The sequence below is a fragment of the Eriocheir sinensis genome, unplaced genomic scaffold, assembly GCF_024679095.1.
Source record: "Eriocheir sinensis breed Jianghai 21 unplaced genomic scaffold, ASM2467909v1 Scaffold729, whole genome shotgun sequence".
Taxonomy (NCBI): domain Eukaryota; kingdom Metazoa; phylum Arthropoda; class Malacostraca; order Decapoda; family Varunidae; genus Eriocheir; species Eriocheir sinensis.
In genome coordinates, this window is record NW_026112086.1 from 203,583 (window position 1) to 218,561 (window position 14,979).

General features: G+C 39.8%; 1 protein-coding gene across 1 annotated transcript in view; it reads left to right on the forward strand.

The window, feature by feature from the left end:
- Positions 1 to 5,659, forward strand: part of LOC126994145 (carcinoembryonic antigen-related cell adhesion molecule 20-like) — an 83,099-nt gene extending 77,440 nt beyond the window's left edge. The window contains 2 exon segments of the mRNA XM_050853396.1: positions 5,467 to 5,607; positions 5,610 to 5,659. Coding sequence (XP_050709353.1) covers positions 5,467 to 5,607; positions 5,610 to 5,659 — 191 coding nt within the window.
- The last annotated feature ends 9,320 nt before the right edge of the window (positions 5,660 to 14,979 follow it).

Below are 14,979 nucleotides of genomic sequence, written 5' to 3' on the forward strand. Positions count from 1 at the left end.
TGGAGGAGATATTTTTGGCTAGATGCCAGAAGTCACGGGAAGAATTAAAAGAAGGAAGGGGTTGACGTTTTCGATTGATAAAAGAAGTTTTGGTAAGTTGGAGAATAAATTTGGCACGATTCTGGGCTGAAATGTAAAGGTCAAAGTTAGTGGGAGTTCGAAGGCTCTGGAACCTTTTGTGAGCTGCCTCTCTATCTTTAATAGCACGAGAACAAGTATTATTAAACCAAGGCTTTTTAGCATGAGGAGAAGAGAAAGAACGTGGAATGTATGCTTCCACGAACCACTTTACTAGATAATGATCACCTCCAAAAATTATCCATATATCTGATATTCACTGTAATAATGATCCAACGATCTGATATTCACTCTTGGTAATAATATGACGCAATTGTACAAAGCAAAATGAGTAACTGGAAGTAAAGTATATGTGGAGAGTAATAAAGAGTAATAGGCTAATACTAGTTTAAATACTACTACTCTATACGATGATGATGATAAAAAGTAATAACAATAATAATAATAATAATAATAATAATAATAATAATAATAATTATAGAGTAAGTAGGCAATGGATGTTTTCTGGTCTGATTAGTAACAATCCTGGGGGTGTAGGAGGTAGAAAGGCAGTTAAAACTAGACGCATAGCACTCGGAGAGTGCACACCTCCGCCAAAGATCGTCCTGAAAATTGGTATGGGCTTTAACTGTTATCCTATGCACCAATTTTTTTTTACAGCTACGGAGACAGTTCAAGGGCGTAATGGAAAAAAAAAAAAAAAAAAAAAAGCCCGCTACTTACTGCTCCAGAACAGAGATTAAAGGAGTGTTCAAAATCAGAGGTCAATTTCGGGAGGAGAGGTGTCCTGATACCCTCCTCTTGAAAGAGTTCAAGTCATAGGCAGGAGGAAATACAGATGAAGGAAGATTGTTCCAGAGTTTACAAGCGTGAGGGATGAAAGAGTGAAGATGCTGGTTAACTCTTGCATAAGGGGTTTGGACAGTATAGGGGTGAGCATGAATAGAAAGTCTTGTGCAGCGGGGCCGCGGGAGTAGGTGAGGCATGCAGTTAGCAAGTTCAGAAGAGCAGTCAGCATGAAAATATCGATAGAAGATAGAAAGAGAGGCAACATGGCGGCGGAATTTGAGAGGTAGAAGACTATCAGTATGAGGAGGAGAGCTGATGAGACAAAGAGCCTTTGATTCCACTCTGTCAAGGAGAGCTGTGTGAGTGGACCCCCCCCACACACACACACACACACACACACATGAGATGCATACTCCATACGAGGGCGGACAAGGCCCCTGTAAATGGACAGCAACTGTGCGGGGGAGAAGAACTAGCGGAGACGGTACAGAACGCCCAGCCTCGAGGAAGCTGATTTAGTAAGAGATGAGATATGAAGTTTCCAGTTGAGATTTTCAGTTAAGGATAGACCGAGGATGTTTAGTGTTGAGGAAGGTGATATTTGGGGAGGCGGTGGCTGAGTCGTCAAAGTAACGGCCTCGTGTTCAGGAGGACGCGAGTTCAATCCCCGCCCGGTGCCACCAAGCTGGGATTTTTCAGCCGCCGCCGAGTGGCTTAAAACTACCCACATGCTGTCCAGAAGACCACCTATCAACCCGGACTCTAGATTCAAGGATCAAAAATGAGCTCTGGGAGGGCAGCATGAGCCAATGCAAGATGGCGCCACTATAAACACTCGCCTGCGCCCGAACGGGCTGGGCCGACCATCAGGAGCCACCGGAATGAAGCCTTGGACCGACCATCAGGATCCACCGGGAAGAAGCCTACCGGCGCAATAGGCAGCAATGTAAAAAAAAAAAAAAAAAAAAAAAGGTGGGTGTTGTCAAAGAATAGGGGATAGTTGTTTGGAAGATTGTGTCGAGTGGATAGGTGGAGAAACTGTGTTTTTGAGGCGTTGAAGGACACCAGGGTCCTCTTGCCCCAATCGAAAATAATAGTAAGGTCTGAGGCTAAGCGTTCTGCAGCCTCCAGCCTTGAGTCGTTAAGTTCCTGTAGGGTGGGTCTTCTATTAAAAGAAGTTGAGTAATGCAGAGTGGAATCATCGCTGTAAGAATGGATAGGACAGTTCGTTTTGGAAAGAAGATCATCAATGAACAACAGAAAGAGAGTGGGAGATAGGACAGAACCCTGTGGGACACCACTGTTAATAGGTTTAGGGGAAGAACAGTGACCGCCTACCACAGCAGAAATATAACGGTCAGAAAGGAAACTGGAGATAAAGGTACAGAGAGAAGGTTAGAAACCGTAGGAGGGTAGTTTGGAAAGCAAAGATTTGTGCCAGACCCTATCAAAAGCTTTTGATATGTCCAGCGCAATACCAAAGGTTTCACCGAAACGGCTAAGAGAGGATGACCAAGAGTCAGGTAAGAAGGCTAGGAGATCGCCAGTAGAACGCCCCTTGCGGAACCCATACTGGCGATCAGATAGAAGGTCAGAAGTGGAAAGGTGCTTTTGAATCTTCCGGTTAAGGATTGATTCAAAAGCTTTAGATAGACAAGAAAGTAAAGTTATAGGACGGTAGTTTGAGGGATTGGAACGGTCACCCTTCTTAGGCACAGGCTGTATGAAGGCATACTTCCAGCAGGAAGGAAAGGTATATGTTGACAGGCAGAGGCGAAAGAGTTTGACCAGGCAGGGTGACAGCACGGAGGCACAGTTTTTAAGGACAATAGGAGGCACTCCATCAGGTCCATAAGCCTTCTGAGGATTGAGGCCAGAGAGGGCATAGAAAACATCATTTTGAAGAATCTTTATAACAGGCATAAAGGAGTCAGAGGGGGATTAGTAGGAGGAATATGCCCAGAATCGTCCAGAGCGGAGTTTTTAGAAAAGTTTGAGAGAAGAGTTCAGCCTTAGAGATAGATGAGACGGCAGTGTTGCCGTCAGGACTGAGGAGTGGAGGGAAAGATGAAGAAGTGAAGTTGGAGGAGATGTTTTTGGCTAGATGCCAGAAGTCACGGGAAGAGTTAGAGAAAGCAAGGTTTTGGCATTTTATATTAATGAAAGAGTTTTTGATTAGTCGGAGAATAGATATGGCACGATTCTGGGCAGAAATGTAAAGTTCATAATTAGCATTAGTTTTGGAAGCATTTGTTTCGAAATTTGATGAAATATTTTTTTTTTTTTTTGGAAACTGAGCTTGGGCGAACTTTTCGAGGCCAAGGTCAAAATGGCAAGGTCAAGGACATGCAAGGTGCATCATATGGATGCATTTGTTTCGAAATTTGATGAAATTTTATTTTTTTGGAAACTTTGACCTTGGTAAACTTTTCGAGGTCAAGGTCAAAGGTAAAGGTCAAGGCCATGCAAGGTGCGTCTTTCCATGAGCTAAAATATGAACCAAGTCTGAAGTGTCTACGATGACGAGAAGAGAAGCTATGGCCAATCTGACGTTTTGTGCGACCTTGACCTTGACCTTTGACTTTTGACATCATAAATTTCATAGGTTCTATTCTGGATGGACACGAAGTTTGCCTGAAAAATTAGTTGAGATATCCGCAAAATTGTGCACAGGAGACTGCGTACGAACAAACAAACAAATAAATAAATAAACACTACATACATACATACTGACCGGACCGACAATATAACCTCCTCCCAACTTCGTTGGCGGAGGTAATTAAGAAATTGCATTGGGCGGACACAGGATAGAGGGAACAGATATGGAAGAAAAGAGTACCTACGCGACACACTGGGAAATATCTAATGTAAAAAGAACCCAAGGCATGTTATGCACGCATTATGCATGAGTATAATATCTTGTTTCTGGCAACAAAATATAAGTTAAGCACGGTCATTATTTCTTACTTATCAAGATTTACTTGTGAATAGTCACCATTCGAAAGAATTAAGAATATTTTTCCTATTCCTTTATAGTTTAGCAAAAGGGCATATGTTTGACCGAGTTGAAAAAATAACAAAATTTTATACGCTATTATGGAATAAACTATTTTAGATGAATGTAGGCAGTTTTATCGAGCTTTTTTCAGTTTAAAAGACCCACGAACATTAACATTTAGCTGAGGGCCCCTCGCGTATTAGTGGATGGCCCACGATGGACTGTGAGGTATACGGCCCTGCCTTCATCCGTTGCTACGAAGAACGCTTCAGATTTTACATAAAACAAACGATGTTAAATGTTGGCCTCATCTTAGGAGAAGGAAAACTCCGAATTCAACCCCCCCCCCCCCCCCACACACACACACAACCAACCAACCGGGTAGGTGGGGCTCGTTATAGGTGTCGTAGACAATCCACCAAGGGGAATCAACAAAAGAAGGTATAATAGAAATGAACACAAGAAAATAATAATATGAAATAAGTACCGGAAAAAAGGATAAGATAGAACACCAAAAAAAGGATAGTTTAGAAAATAACATCGAGAAAAGCATAAGATACACACGTATCATCCAGACTAAAACAGAAGACCAAAAAATGTATGTTATAAAAAGAACGGAAAAAAGGATAACGTAATCAAAACGCCCCCAAAATAATGTAGAAATAAAAAAAAAATCAGAAAGGGAAAATAAGGAAAATATACAAGAACAACATCGAGAAAAGAAAAGAAACATCATCCACCTTTCGGCCCTAACATTAACATCGCCAAAATTATGGGTGGGTCTCTTCTGGGAGGAAAGAGGCTCACCCAGGCCAACAAAGAACACCAAGAAATGATGATATAAAAGTGAAGAAAACATCGAAAAAGAAAACCAACATCGAAAAAAAGAACAGCAATAAAACTATGTAAAAAGGAAAAAAAAAAGAAAAAAAAACACCAATAAAAAATAAAATACGTAGAAAATATATAAAACTTTAAAAAAATGAAATGAAAGAAACAAATAAAATAATAAGTAAATAAAATATAGTAAAATTAAATATTAATATAATAAAATACAAACACACATCATCCACTTGATGACCCTAACATCGTCAACCTAATTATGGGTGAGTCTTTTATGGGGACAAAGAGGTTCATCCAGACCACCACATAACACCACAAAATGAATGATATAATAAAAGAGAAAAAAAAAATGTAAAAAAACACCAAAAAATGGATAATAAAAAAAAGGATCAACACAAAAAAATATGATAGGAACACAAAATACTAAAAAAAAGACTGCTTCACTAACTATTTAACTATCTAACTAAATATATAACCAGCTAACTCTTACTAGTTGTTTGACAAGCTATTAAACTAATTATTTAACTACCTGCCTACCCACCACCACCACCACCACCACCAACACCACCACCACCAGCACCACCACTACCACCACTATCAGCACCAGCAGCACCAGCACCAGCACCAGTACCATCACCATCACCAGTACCATCACCACCACCACCATCACCGCCACCACCACCACTCCTCCACCACCATCACCGCCACCGCCGCTGCATGACCTGCATCCCCTCACCAGGCTCTTCTTTCTCCCCCAGACGCCCCGGTGTGCGCGGCGGGCGGTGCGGCGCTTGTGCTGGCGGCGGGGCTGGGGCATCGGGTGAACGTGACCTGCCAGGTGGAGGCGGCGCCGTCCGCGATGAGGTACTCGTGGGTGTACAACTCGCTCACCTCACACCGCTGCCCGGCGACCAGGTCTTCATTACGCCGCAGAAGTTAGGCGTGGGTTGAACAGATGGCGCTGCTTGTCAGTGTGTGTCGTCTGCATGTTTACATACGGTAAGCCGGTCTTGTAGGAATTAGCTGGCAACCGCAAAATAGCTCGCATTGACAGGTCCAACTCGCTTTCATTTTAATATATATCACACACCGCTATCGTTCACTTGTCCTGTATTAGATTCAATACATGCACGGATATCAGAGCGTCACTTTTAATCAACAGAAAGATTTATGACAAACAAACAGGGAAAATTTTAAAAAGAATTACCCTACTTTGATGTTCACTCAGTCCTTGCTTGTTTGGCCTGTTGGTCTGACACTTACCTTATCGTATACTCTCTATTCCTAGGCCTAATTATTCCTCCTATCATTCCATTCAAGCTAAATTCAAAGGTTTTCCTGCAGTGTATCCCTAGGTGCGCATGCGTGGTGGGCAGGAGAGCGACTTATTTCTACGTTGAGGTATTTCTCGCAACACCGGGAATTCAAGCAGGCAAAGAAGACACGATGAGTGGACAAGGACACAGATGTGTTATCTGCACTACAAATAAGAAGGAAAACCCACAGCATGTGTTCCATGTATTCCCAAAGGATAAAGAAAGGTAAGGACACCCATAATAACTGCCACAAATAAAGTTATGCAGGCAACAAATCTGCATGTTTTCATGCTGTACCTATTTAGCTTCACCACATTATTATTATGCAGTGAACATGAGGCTAGTTTGCGAGAATAGGTGTGAAATCAAGTTGAAGCGACTTGTAATGGAAGAGGTAGATGAGTTTATTTAACTTGGTTCGATGCTGTTCATCAGTTTAACACAATACACCCAAGGTACTTATGATCATGCTCAAGTTGTAGATCACATAATTTGGAGCATTTATAGTGGTTACACCATGTGGCTCAAATAATAAACAACTCAAACGAATTTTCAAAATTTTCTAAATATTTACTCACTGAACGCCGTTCTGCCGTAAATGGTTGTGCGCGTGTTCGACCCCTTTGTGAAGGTCCTGGGGGAGCGAGGCCCCCACGGCTAGGACGCTTTATGTCAGGTTAGGTTAGGTTAATAACCCCTTTGGGGGGGTCCAGGGGCGGCTAGTACGTTAGGTATATGTCGGGTCGGGTTAGGTTAGGTTAGTAATTTGGCTTCCCCCACCCTAAAACCCTGCTTTTCCAAGTCCCCATGTTTGTTGGGATTGGGATAGAGAAAAATAAGGTAGGATGTATTGTGTTAAACTGTAATTTTACCAAGTGATCTACAAAAGCTGGCAAATGTGTTTGATAGTGTGTGCAAAATGTGGAAGCTAAAGTTTAATGTCAACAAAATGTGGCGTGGTTGAGGAGTCCAGCACAAGCACCCTGAGGTGGTTTGGTCGCATGGCAAGAATGGCAAAAAGTGAGATGACAAATAGAGTATATGTTGATTATGGAAGATGTGGTGGGTTCAACAGGAAGACCTCGAATGAGATGAGAGGACAAGTGCTAGAGTGTGTGAGAGGAGGGGGAGAGAGAAGGATAAGAGGCAGTTCTTGGAAGGAGGCATCATGTATAGATAGATAAATGATTATAATTGCTACCTAATCCACCTCCTTTTCTATCTTCTTTACATTTCTGTGAGTGTATGTGACCTATGTTATCTTGAATAGTTAATTTTAGGTATATGTGTTGTGCCTCTGTAATGCTTGTAGTTTACTCACCCACCTGGTTTACTCACCTTGTTTTGCTAAACTTAGTGTCATGTCACAATAAGGAACATTGAGGATGGGGCACAAAAAGATTAAAGGGTACCAAAGACCCGTTGGCATGCCAGTCCCTGTGGTATAATGACTATAAGTTTAAAAGCATAGGATCATGGGACTGTGTTGTATCCCATGTGCGGGATTTCTTAATAATTTACAAGCACTTACTCAAATGTGAATGTGGTGTGAATAAGGTGGATGGTGAAAGCAATGGAAGTTTATATAGAATATTTGGTATGTCTCTTCAAGATTAAGGAACGAATTGTGGAATGTTAGAGGTGGTCAAATGCAACAAATTATTTCATCAATTGGAGAAAATGGAAAAAAAAGTGAGATGGCAAGGAAGATATAGTGGACTGGATGCTGTGGATGTGAAAGAAAGACCCCCTATAAAGTGGGAGGACAGAGTGTTGAAATACCTAACAGAGAGGAGGGATGGGCAAAAGTGGAGGGATTGGACATGAACAAATGGAGACTCCTGTACCATGATCACGCCCTTAAGGGATCGGCATGATGATAGATTAAATTAAGTTAGATTGATAAATATTTGATGTTATTTTAGAAGTTCTGCCAACTGCTAAATTTTATATTGTACTTTTCAGATGCCTTGCATGGGTAAATGCATGTGATATTCAAGAACTGAAAGTACTACCATATGAAATATTAAACAGAAACCACACAGTTTGTAGCAAGCACTTCTCAGGAAAGAATTACATTGGAAAGAAACCAAAGTCAAGCCTTTGTGTAAATGCAGTTCCAGATCAAAATCTAAAAGGTGTATATTAATTATTGTTCATTATGAAATGTAGTACAGCAATTCCTTGCATCTTGCAATACAATGAACTAATAGATTTCATGTCATTATGGAAAGCGATAATACCTTATATGTTTCCTTTGAAGCAATTATATTAAAATTTATAAGGAACATGAGTAAAAGAATGTTATTCTGGGTTCTATGACATTGACAAAATTAACTATTGCAGATAATCCAAGAGAGGAAGGCACTGGTACTCACACGTGGAACATCAAAAGGAACTGTGAGTACCGATAAAGCATTAACTTATGTTGCAATAATGTTTTATTATTGAATATCCATAATGAGTTGAATCAGTGTAGTACATGAGAACATGTAGAGTCCGTATAAGGCCAGTTGGCCTACACAAGGCAGATTTACCTAAAATCATCTTTCATCTTCATTTATGAATTTATCTAACCTTCTCTTCAAGCTATATATTGCATTTGCACTCATATCAAAGATTCACTCATATCTGACTGCTAAGCCTGTTCAACTCATCTACTACCCTCCTTGTGAAACAGTTTTTACCTCATTCTTTTGTTATTGTTTGTTCTTTTGCCACATGCATGATCTACCAAGTGGTGATTTGTATATGCTTCATGTACACTTGCATGCTGCCTGCTTATTAGGTGTTTGTTTCATGTGTACGTACACATGCATGCTGCCTGCTTATTATGTCTGTGTTTCATGTAGGCTACACATGTATGCTGCCTGTACACATGTATGCTGCCTGCTTATTATGTGTTTGTTTCATGTACACATGCATACTGCCTGCTTATTATGTGTTTGCTTCATGTACACATGTATGCTGCCTGCTTATTATGTGTTTGTTTCATGTACACATATATGCTGCCTGCTTATTATGTGTTTGTTTCATGTACACATGTATGCTGCCTGCTTATTATGTGTTTGTTTCATGTACACATGTATCCTGCCTGCTTATTATGTGTTTGTTTCATGTACACATGCATACCGCCTGCTTATTATGTGTTTGCTTCATGTACACATGTATGCTGCCTTCTTATTATGTGTTTGTTTCATGTACACATGTATGCTGCCTGATTATTATGTGTTTGTTTCATGTACACATGTATGCTGCCTGATTATTATGTGTTTGCTTCATGTACACATGTATCCTGCCTGCTTATTATGTGTTTGTTTCATGTACACATGTATGCTGCCTGCTTATTATGTGTTTGTTTCATGTACACATGTATGCTGCCTGATTATTATGTGTTTGCTTCATGTACACATGTATCCTGCCTGCTTATTATGTGTTTGCTTCATGTACACATGTATGCTGCCTGCTTATTATGTGTTTGTTTCATGTACACATGCATACTGCCTGCTTATTATGTGTTTGCTTCATGTACACATGTATGCTGCCTGCTTATTATGTGTTTGTTTCATGTACACATGTATGCTGCCTGCTTATTATGTGTTTGTTTCATGTACACATGTATGCTGCCTGCTTATTATGTGTTTGTTTCATGTACACATGTATGCTGCCTGCTTATTATGTGTTTGTTTCATGTACACATGTATGCTGCCTGCTTATTATGTGTTTGTTTCATGTACACATGTGTGCCTGCTTATTATGTGTTTGTTTCATGTACACATGTATGCTGCCTGCTTATTATGTGTTTGTTTCATGTACACATGTATGCTGCCTGCTTATTATGTGTTTGTTTCATGTACACATGTATGCTGCCTACTTATTATATGTTTGTTTCATGTGTACGTACACATGTATGCTGCCTGCTTATTATGTGTGTCTTTCATGTGCAGAATTATGCTACCTGCTTAGTATGTGCTAATCGCTATCCATTTTCTTTGCTTCATGAACAGTGTTTCCTTCCTGTTCTTATTGCTGTATTATATGATCTTGGTAAACATTTCTTTACATTTTTTATATTTCAAAACCATTATGTTTGCATATGACGCATGTCTGTTAATGCAGTCGATCTTACATTGTAAGCTTGTACTATCTGTGTAGTTTCCAAATTCTCTGGCCTTTTGTGAGTGTTGTTTTGATAATTTCTATCTTGCTTCTGTGATTCAATGAAAGCCAATAAAGTATGAAATTAGAATACATCTGCATTGATTTTACTTTCTACCCTGTGTTTTATGTAACACACACACACACACACACACACACACACATATATATATATATATATATATATATATATATATATATATATATATATATATATATATATATATATATATATATATATATATATATATATATATATATATATATATATATATATATATATATATATATATATATATATATTACGCCTGGCCAGCGACTACTCGTCTGAGAGGAAACAGCTACGACGATTCAAAAGCCGTCTCGAGCGCTGCGACACACACACACACACACACACACACACACACACACACACACACGTGTGTGTGTGTGTGTGTGTGTGTGTTACATAAAACACAGGTTGGAAAGTAAAATCAATGCAGATATATTCTAATTTCATACTTTATTGGCTTTCATTGAATCACATTGAATATCATATTTTCATATGATATCCTATTGCATTATAGAAAAAAAAACATAAGAGCAATCAGTATTTTCCACAGGAATAAAAGAAATGAAAAGAAGAAAAAAACCATGCATATAAAATATAACAGCTTACCCTGAAATTGTACACTAAAAAAAAAAAAAAAAATAGTTACGCGAGGGTTGAACAGATGGCGCTGACCGGACTGATAGTGCTCACGGCTTTCTAACGGGATAGCTTTCCCGTCTTTCTTTGTATAGTCTTTGATTACGCCAGGTGTGTGTGTGTGTGTGTGTGTGTGTGTGTGTGTGTGTGTGTGTGTGTCGCAGCGCTCGAGACGGCTTTTGAATCGTCGTAGCTGTTTCCTCTCAGACGAGTAGTCGCTGGCCAGGCGTAATGCGGAAGACCACGTTAAGACACTGTGTCTGTACCGTGTCCAAAATCACGGACATCAAAGTTCGTGAAGTGCCAAGGAAAGCCTGGTTGATAGTGAAGACCCTGATACTGCGGGTGTGACAGACGCACATCACTGGCCGCAGGCACCGAGGAAACTCAAAAACGATTTTTTTTTTTGTGCGTCTGTTTGTAAACCAGATATTTTTCGTAAAGTGAATGAGGGAAGAGAAACCAAAATAGAGAACAACAAAGCCTCGCGTCCTCGTCAGTCTGATACATGCAATGAAAAAAAATAAAACATTCGAAATAGAAACGGTTTCGTGAGTCGTGGAGAAGGAACACAAACCGAGCGGCAGCAGCCAGTTTTCCGACCATCTGGCTTGCACTAATGAAGATAAACTGCAAATTAAAGTCAGGTTACGGGCGGTAATCGAAATTTGTTCGAATGACCTAAATCTCAATACATCAAGGTGAGCCGATATCTAAAGCCTTCGCCTGGGAGCTGAGGCTGAAATTACCCACGTGTTCCGGCGCCTCTTTGAGGAATGTGAGTGAAACATTCGTAAAGCTCTGCCGTGATCGCAAACTCTGGGATGCCGAGATTTGAAAAAGGGTGACGCTAAGATTACCCTGAACTACTCGCTTTACTACTTAATACGTCACGCTTCCTTGCCAGAAAAATTGAGAAAGTATGTCAAGAAAAAGACTCAGGCTCATGTTCAGCATAACGTGTTCATGATGAAGTGCATGGTTTGTGAATCTATGGGTCCTGGGAAGCTAAGAAGTAAGAGGAAATCTGATGAACTAGAGTCCCGGGAAAATAATATCGTTATCAAACTAACGAATACGCAGTTACCTGTGATATTCCCAATTATCTTTTATGCAGCGTCTTGTAAAGGGATATCGATCATTGATCTCCGGAACAGGCTTAGGAAACCCGATGAAATAATCAATGTTGTCTGCCGACGATGATGGAGAGGACGGGGAGGAGGTGGATGGAACACAAAGAACACAAAGTAAGAACAAACAACAGCAGACCTGCTGGTCCTTACGAGGCTGTTTGTGACAAGCTACACTAACTATCTAATCAAAGGTGGAAGATGAAGGACAGTAAAGGCGAAGGCTCCTCCCCACTGCATGGAAATTATGTAGGAAAGAGAAAAGGACTACCAGTACTGCTACCACTAACCGGGCGCTAAAAGCGGACAAAGACACCAGTATTCGAAAGAACTTAACGTTATTACGACAATGAGTAATATCTTAGTTGCTGGTTGGATTCAAAATACTTGTCTAATCTATTCTTGAAGGCCGTAACTGTTGTACTATCAACGACATCACAGGGAAGAGAGTTCCAAACATTAACAACTCGATTGAAGAAGAAGTGTTTAGCTTCGTGCGACGAGAATCTTTTACCACTTATCTTCAAATTGTGATTTCTTCTTGTTCTATTTGATCGATCAATTGTGAAGTAATCTTCCGCATTAATATCACTGAATCCTTTAAACATTTTAAACACTTCTATTAGATCGCCTCGCATTCTTCGTTTTGATAGACTTAATAAATTTACTTCTTTAAGCCTTTGTTCATATGATAAATTTCTCAACCTAGGAATCATCTTTGTTACTCTTCGTTGAACCCGTTCCAACTTTTCTATGTCTTTTCTGCAGTAGGGAGACCAAAACTGTACACAGTACTCTAGACGGGGTCGAACCAATGAATTATACAGTTTTAATATAACTTTTTCCTATTTATTATTAAAGACTCGTCCGATGAAGCCAATCAATTTGTTTGCAGTTTTAACTACCTCTGAACAATGCTGACCGGGCTTTAAATCGCTTGATATAGTGATTCCACGATCCTTTTCTTTACTTACTGCAGAAAGTTGTTGGCCATTCATTACGCACCGAACGCGATTGTTATTTTTTCCGATGTGCAACACTTTACATTTGTCAACGTTAAATTTCATTTGCCATTGATTGGCCCAACGTGCAAGTCGATCTAGATCTGATTGTAAAGCTTCTTCGTCGAGTGTCGCAGTTACTTTACTAGCAATTTTTGTGTCATCAGCAAATTTTGATACTTTGCAAGTGAGCCCATCATCGAAATCATTAACATAAATTAAGAAGAGCATGGGGCCAAGCAATGATCCTTGAGGTACGCCGCTTCTGACGTTGAGCCAGTTGGATGTAACACCGTTTAGAACTACTCTCTGTGTCCGCTCAGAGAGCCACTCCACAAGCCAATTGTGAATGTTACCCGAGATACCGTGCGCCAATAGTTTGCTGAGCAATCGTTGGTGGGGGACCTTATCAAAAACCTTTTGAAAATCCAGATATATGATATCTACTGATCTGCTTTCATCGAACACCTCAAAAATATAATGAAAAAAATCAAGTAAGTTAGTTAAACACGAACGTTTACTACGGAAGCCATGTTGCGAATTATTTATCATATTATTTTCTTCGAAAAATTTCACCATATTGTCGCGAATGAATGTACCCCTTTTTGAATATTGGTGTGACATTGGCAAGTTTCCAATCTGACGGAACTTTTCCAGCTGTTAAAGATTTATTGAATATGATGGAGAGCGGTTTACAAATTTGATGTTTGACTTCTTTTAAGACCCTAGGGGTAATTTTGTCTGGACCAGGAGCTTTGCTTACTTTAATCTTTTCAATTGTGCGTAAAATGTCACTTTCTACGATGAGCACGCCACTTAACATCTTTTCGGTCCTTCTAACCTCTGATGGTTGAGGTGATAAACAATCTTCGTCGGTAAATACGGATGCGAAAAAGTTATTTAGGATTGTAGCCATTTCATTTTCATCGTTCGTGTGGTTACCATTATCATTAGCAAGCGGTCCGATACCACAAGTGAGTGACTTTTTATTATTTACATAGATAAAACATTCTTTATGATTAGATTTACTCGTTTCCGCTATATATTCTTCAAGATTTTTCTTGCTTCGTTTTATTAATTTCTTGGTTTCGCGGCGAATTCTGTCCAACTTTAGTTTGTCAGCCTCACTCTGAGTTGATATGTATCTACTGTATACGCGTTTTTTTAAGAGATAGGCTATTTTGAATTTCGTTATTCCACCATTTGAGTTTCTTCTTAAAAGCTGAACGTCTGTTTCGATAGGGTACGCATATGCTTATGGCATTGTTCAATATTGTGGTGAAGGACCCCCAAGATTTATTAATATCTGTTTCCGCCGAGATTTCAGTCCAGTCAGAATTATTTAGAATTGATCGGAGTCTTAAGAAATTTGCTTTCTGATAATCCTGCACCTTTTCTTTACAAGCAATTACTTTACTTTCTTTCATATTGATGCTGAATGTGATTGTTCGGTGATCACTAGAACTAAAAATTGGACCAACATTTACTTCGTTAACTAGATCAGCTGTCGTTGAAAAGATAAGGTCAAGTATATTATTTTCCCTAGTCGGTTCTTGAACGTGTTGATGTAAATCACTTTCTAGTAAATTTGTGTACAGGTCGAGCCTTGTATGACAGTTCAACGGTTCACCCCATCTTTTCACTGGCAAGTTAAAGTCCCCAACAATTACTGCCTCGTAATTGCTTCTTGTTTCTAATAATAATTCACTTAATGCGTGGTCTTTTCTTGTGAGCAAAGGGACTGAAGTCTGTTGTTTGTGCTGAAGGCCTTGCTGTAAAAGCTAGATTCGGCACCGACCCTCGGAAGGATTCCTGAGATTATGATGTTACTGATATCCGTTTTACGTTTATACTGCTTGATCATGCGGCGGTATTTCTCAAACAGTTCCTCAGAACGGGTTGTCTTTACGTCATTTGTCCCCGCGTGAATGACAAAGAGGGTGTTTCGGTCGGCATTTCTCGTGACATCATCGCGCGC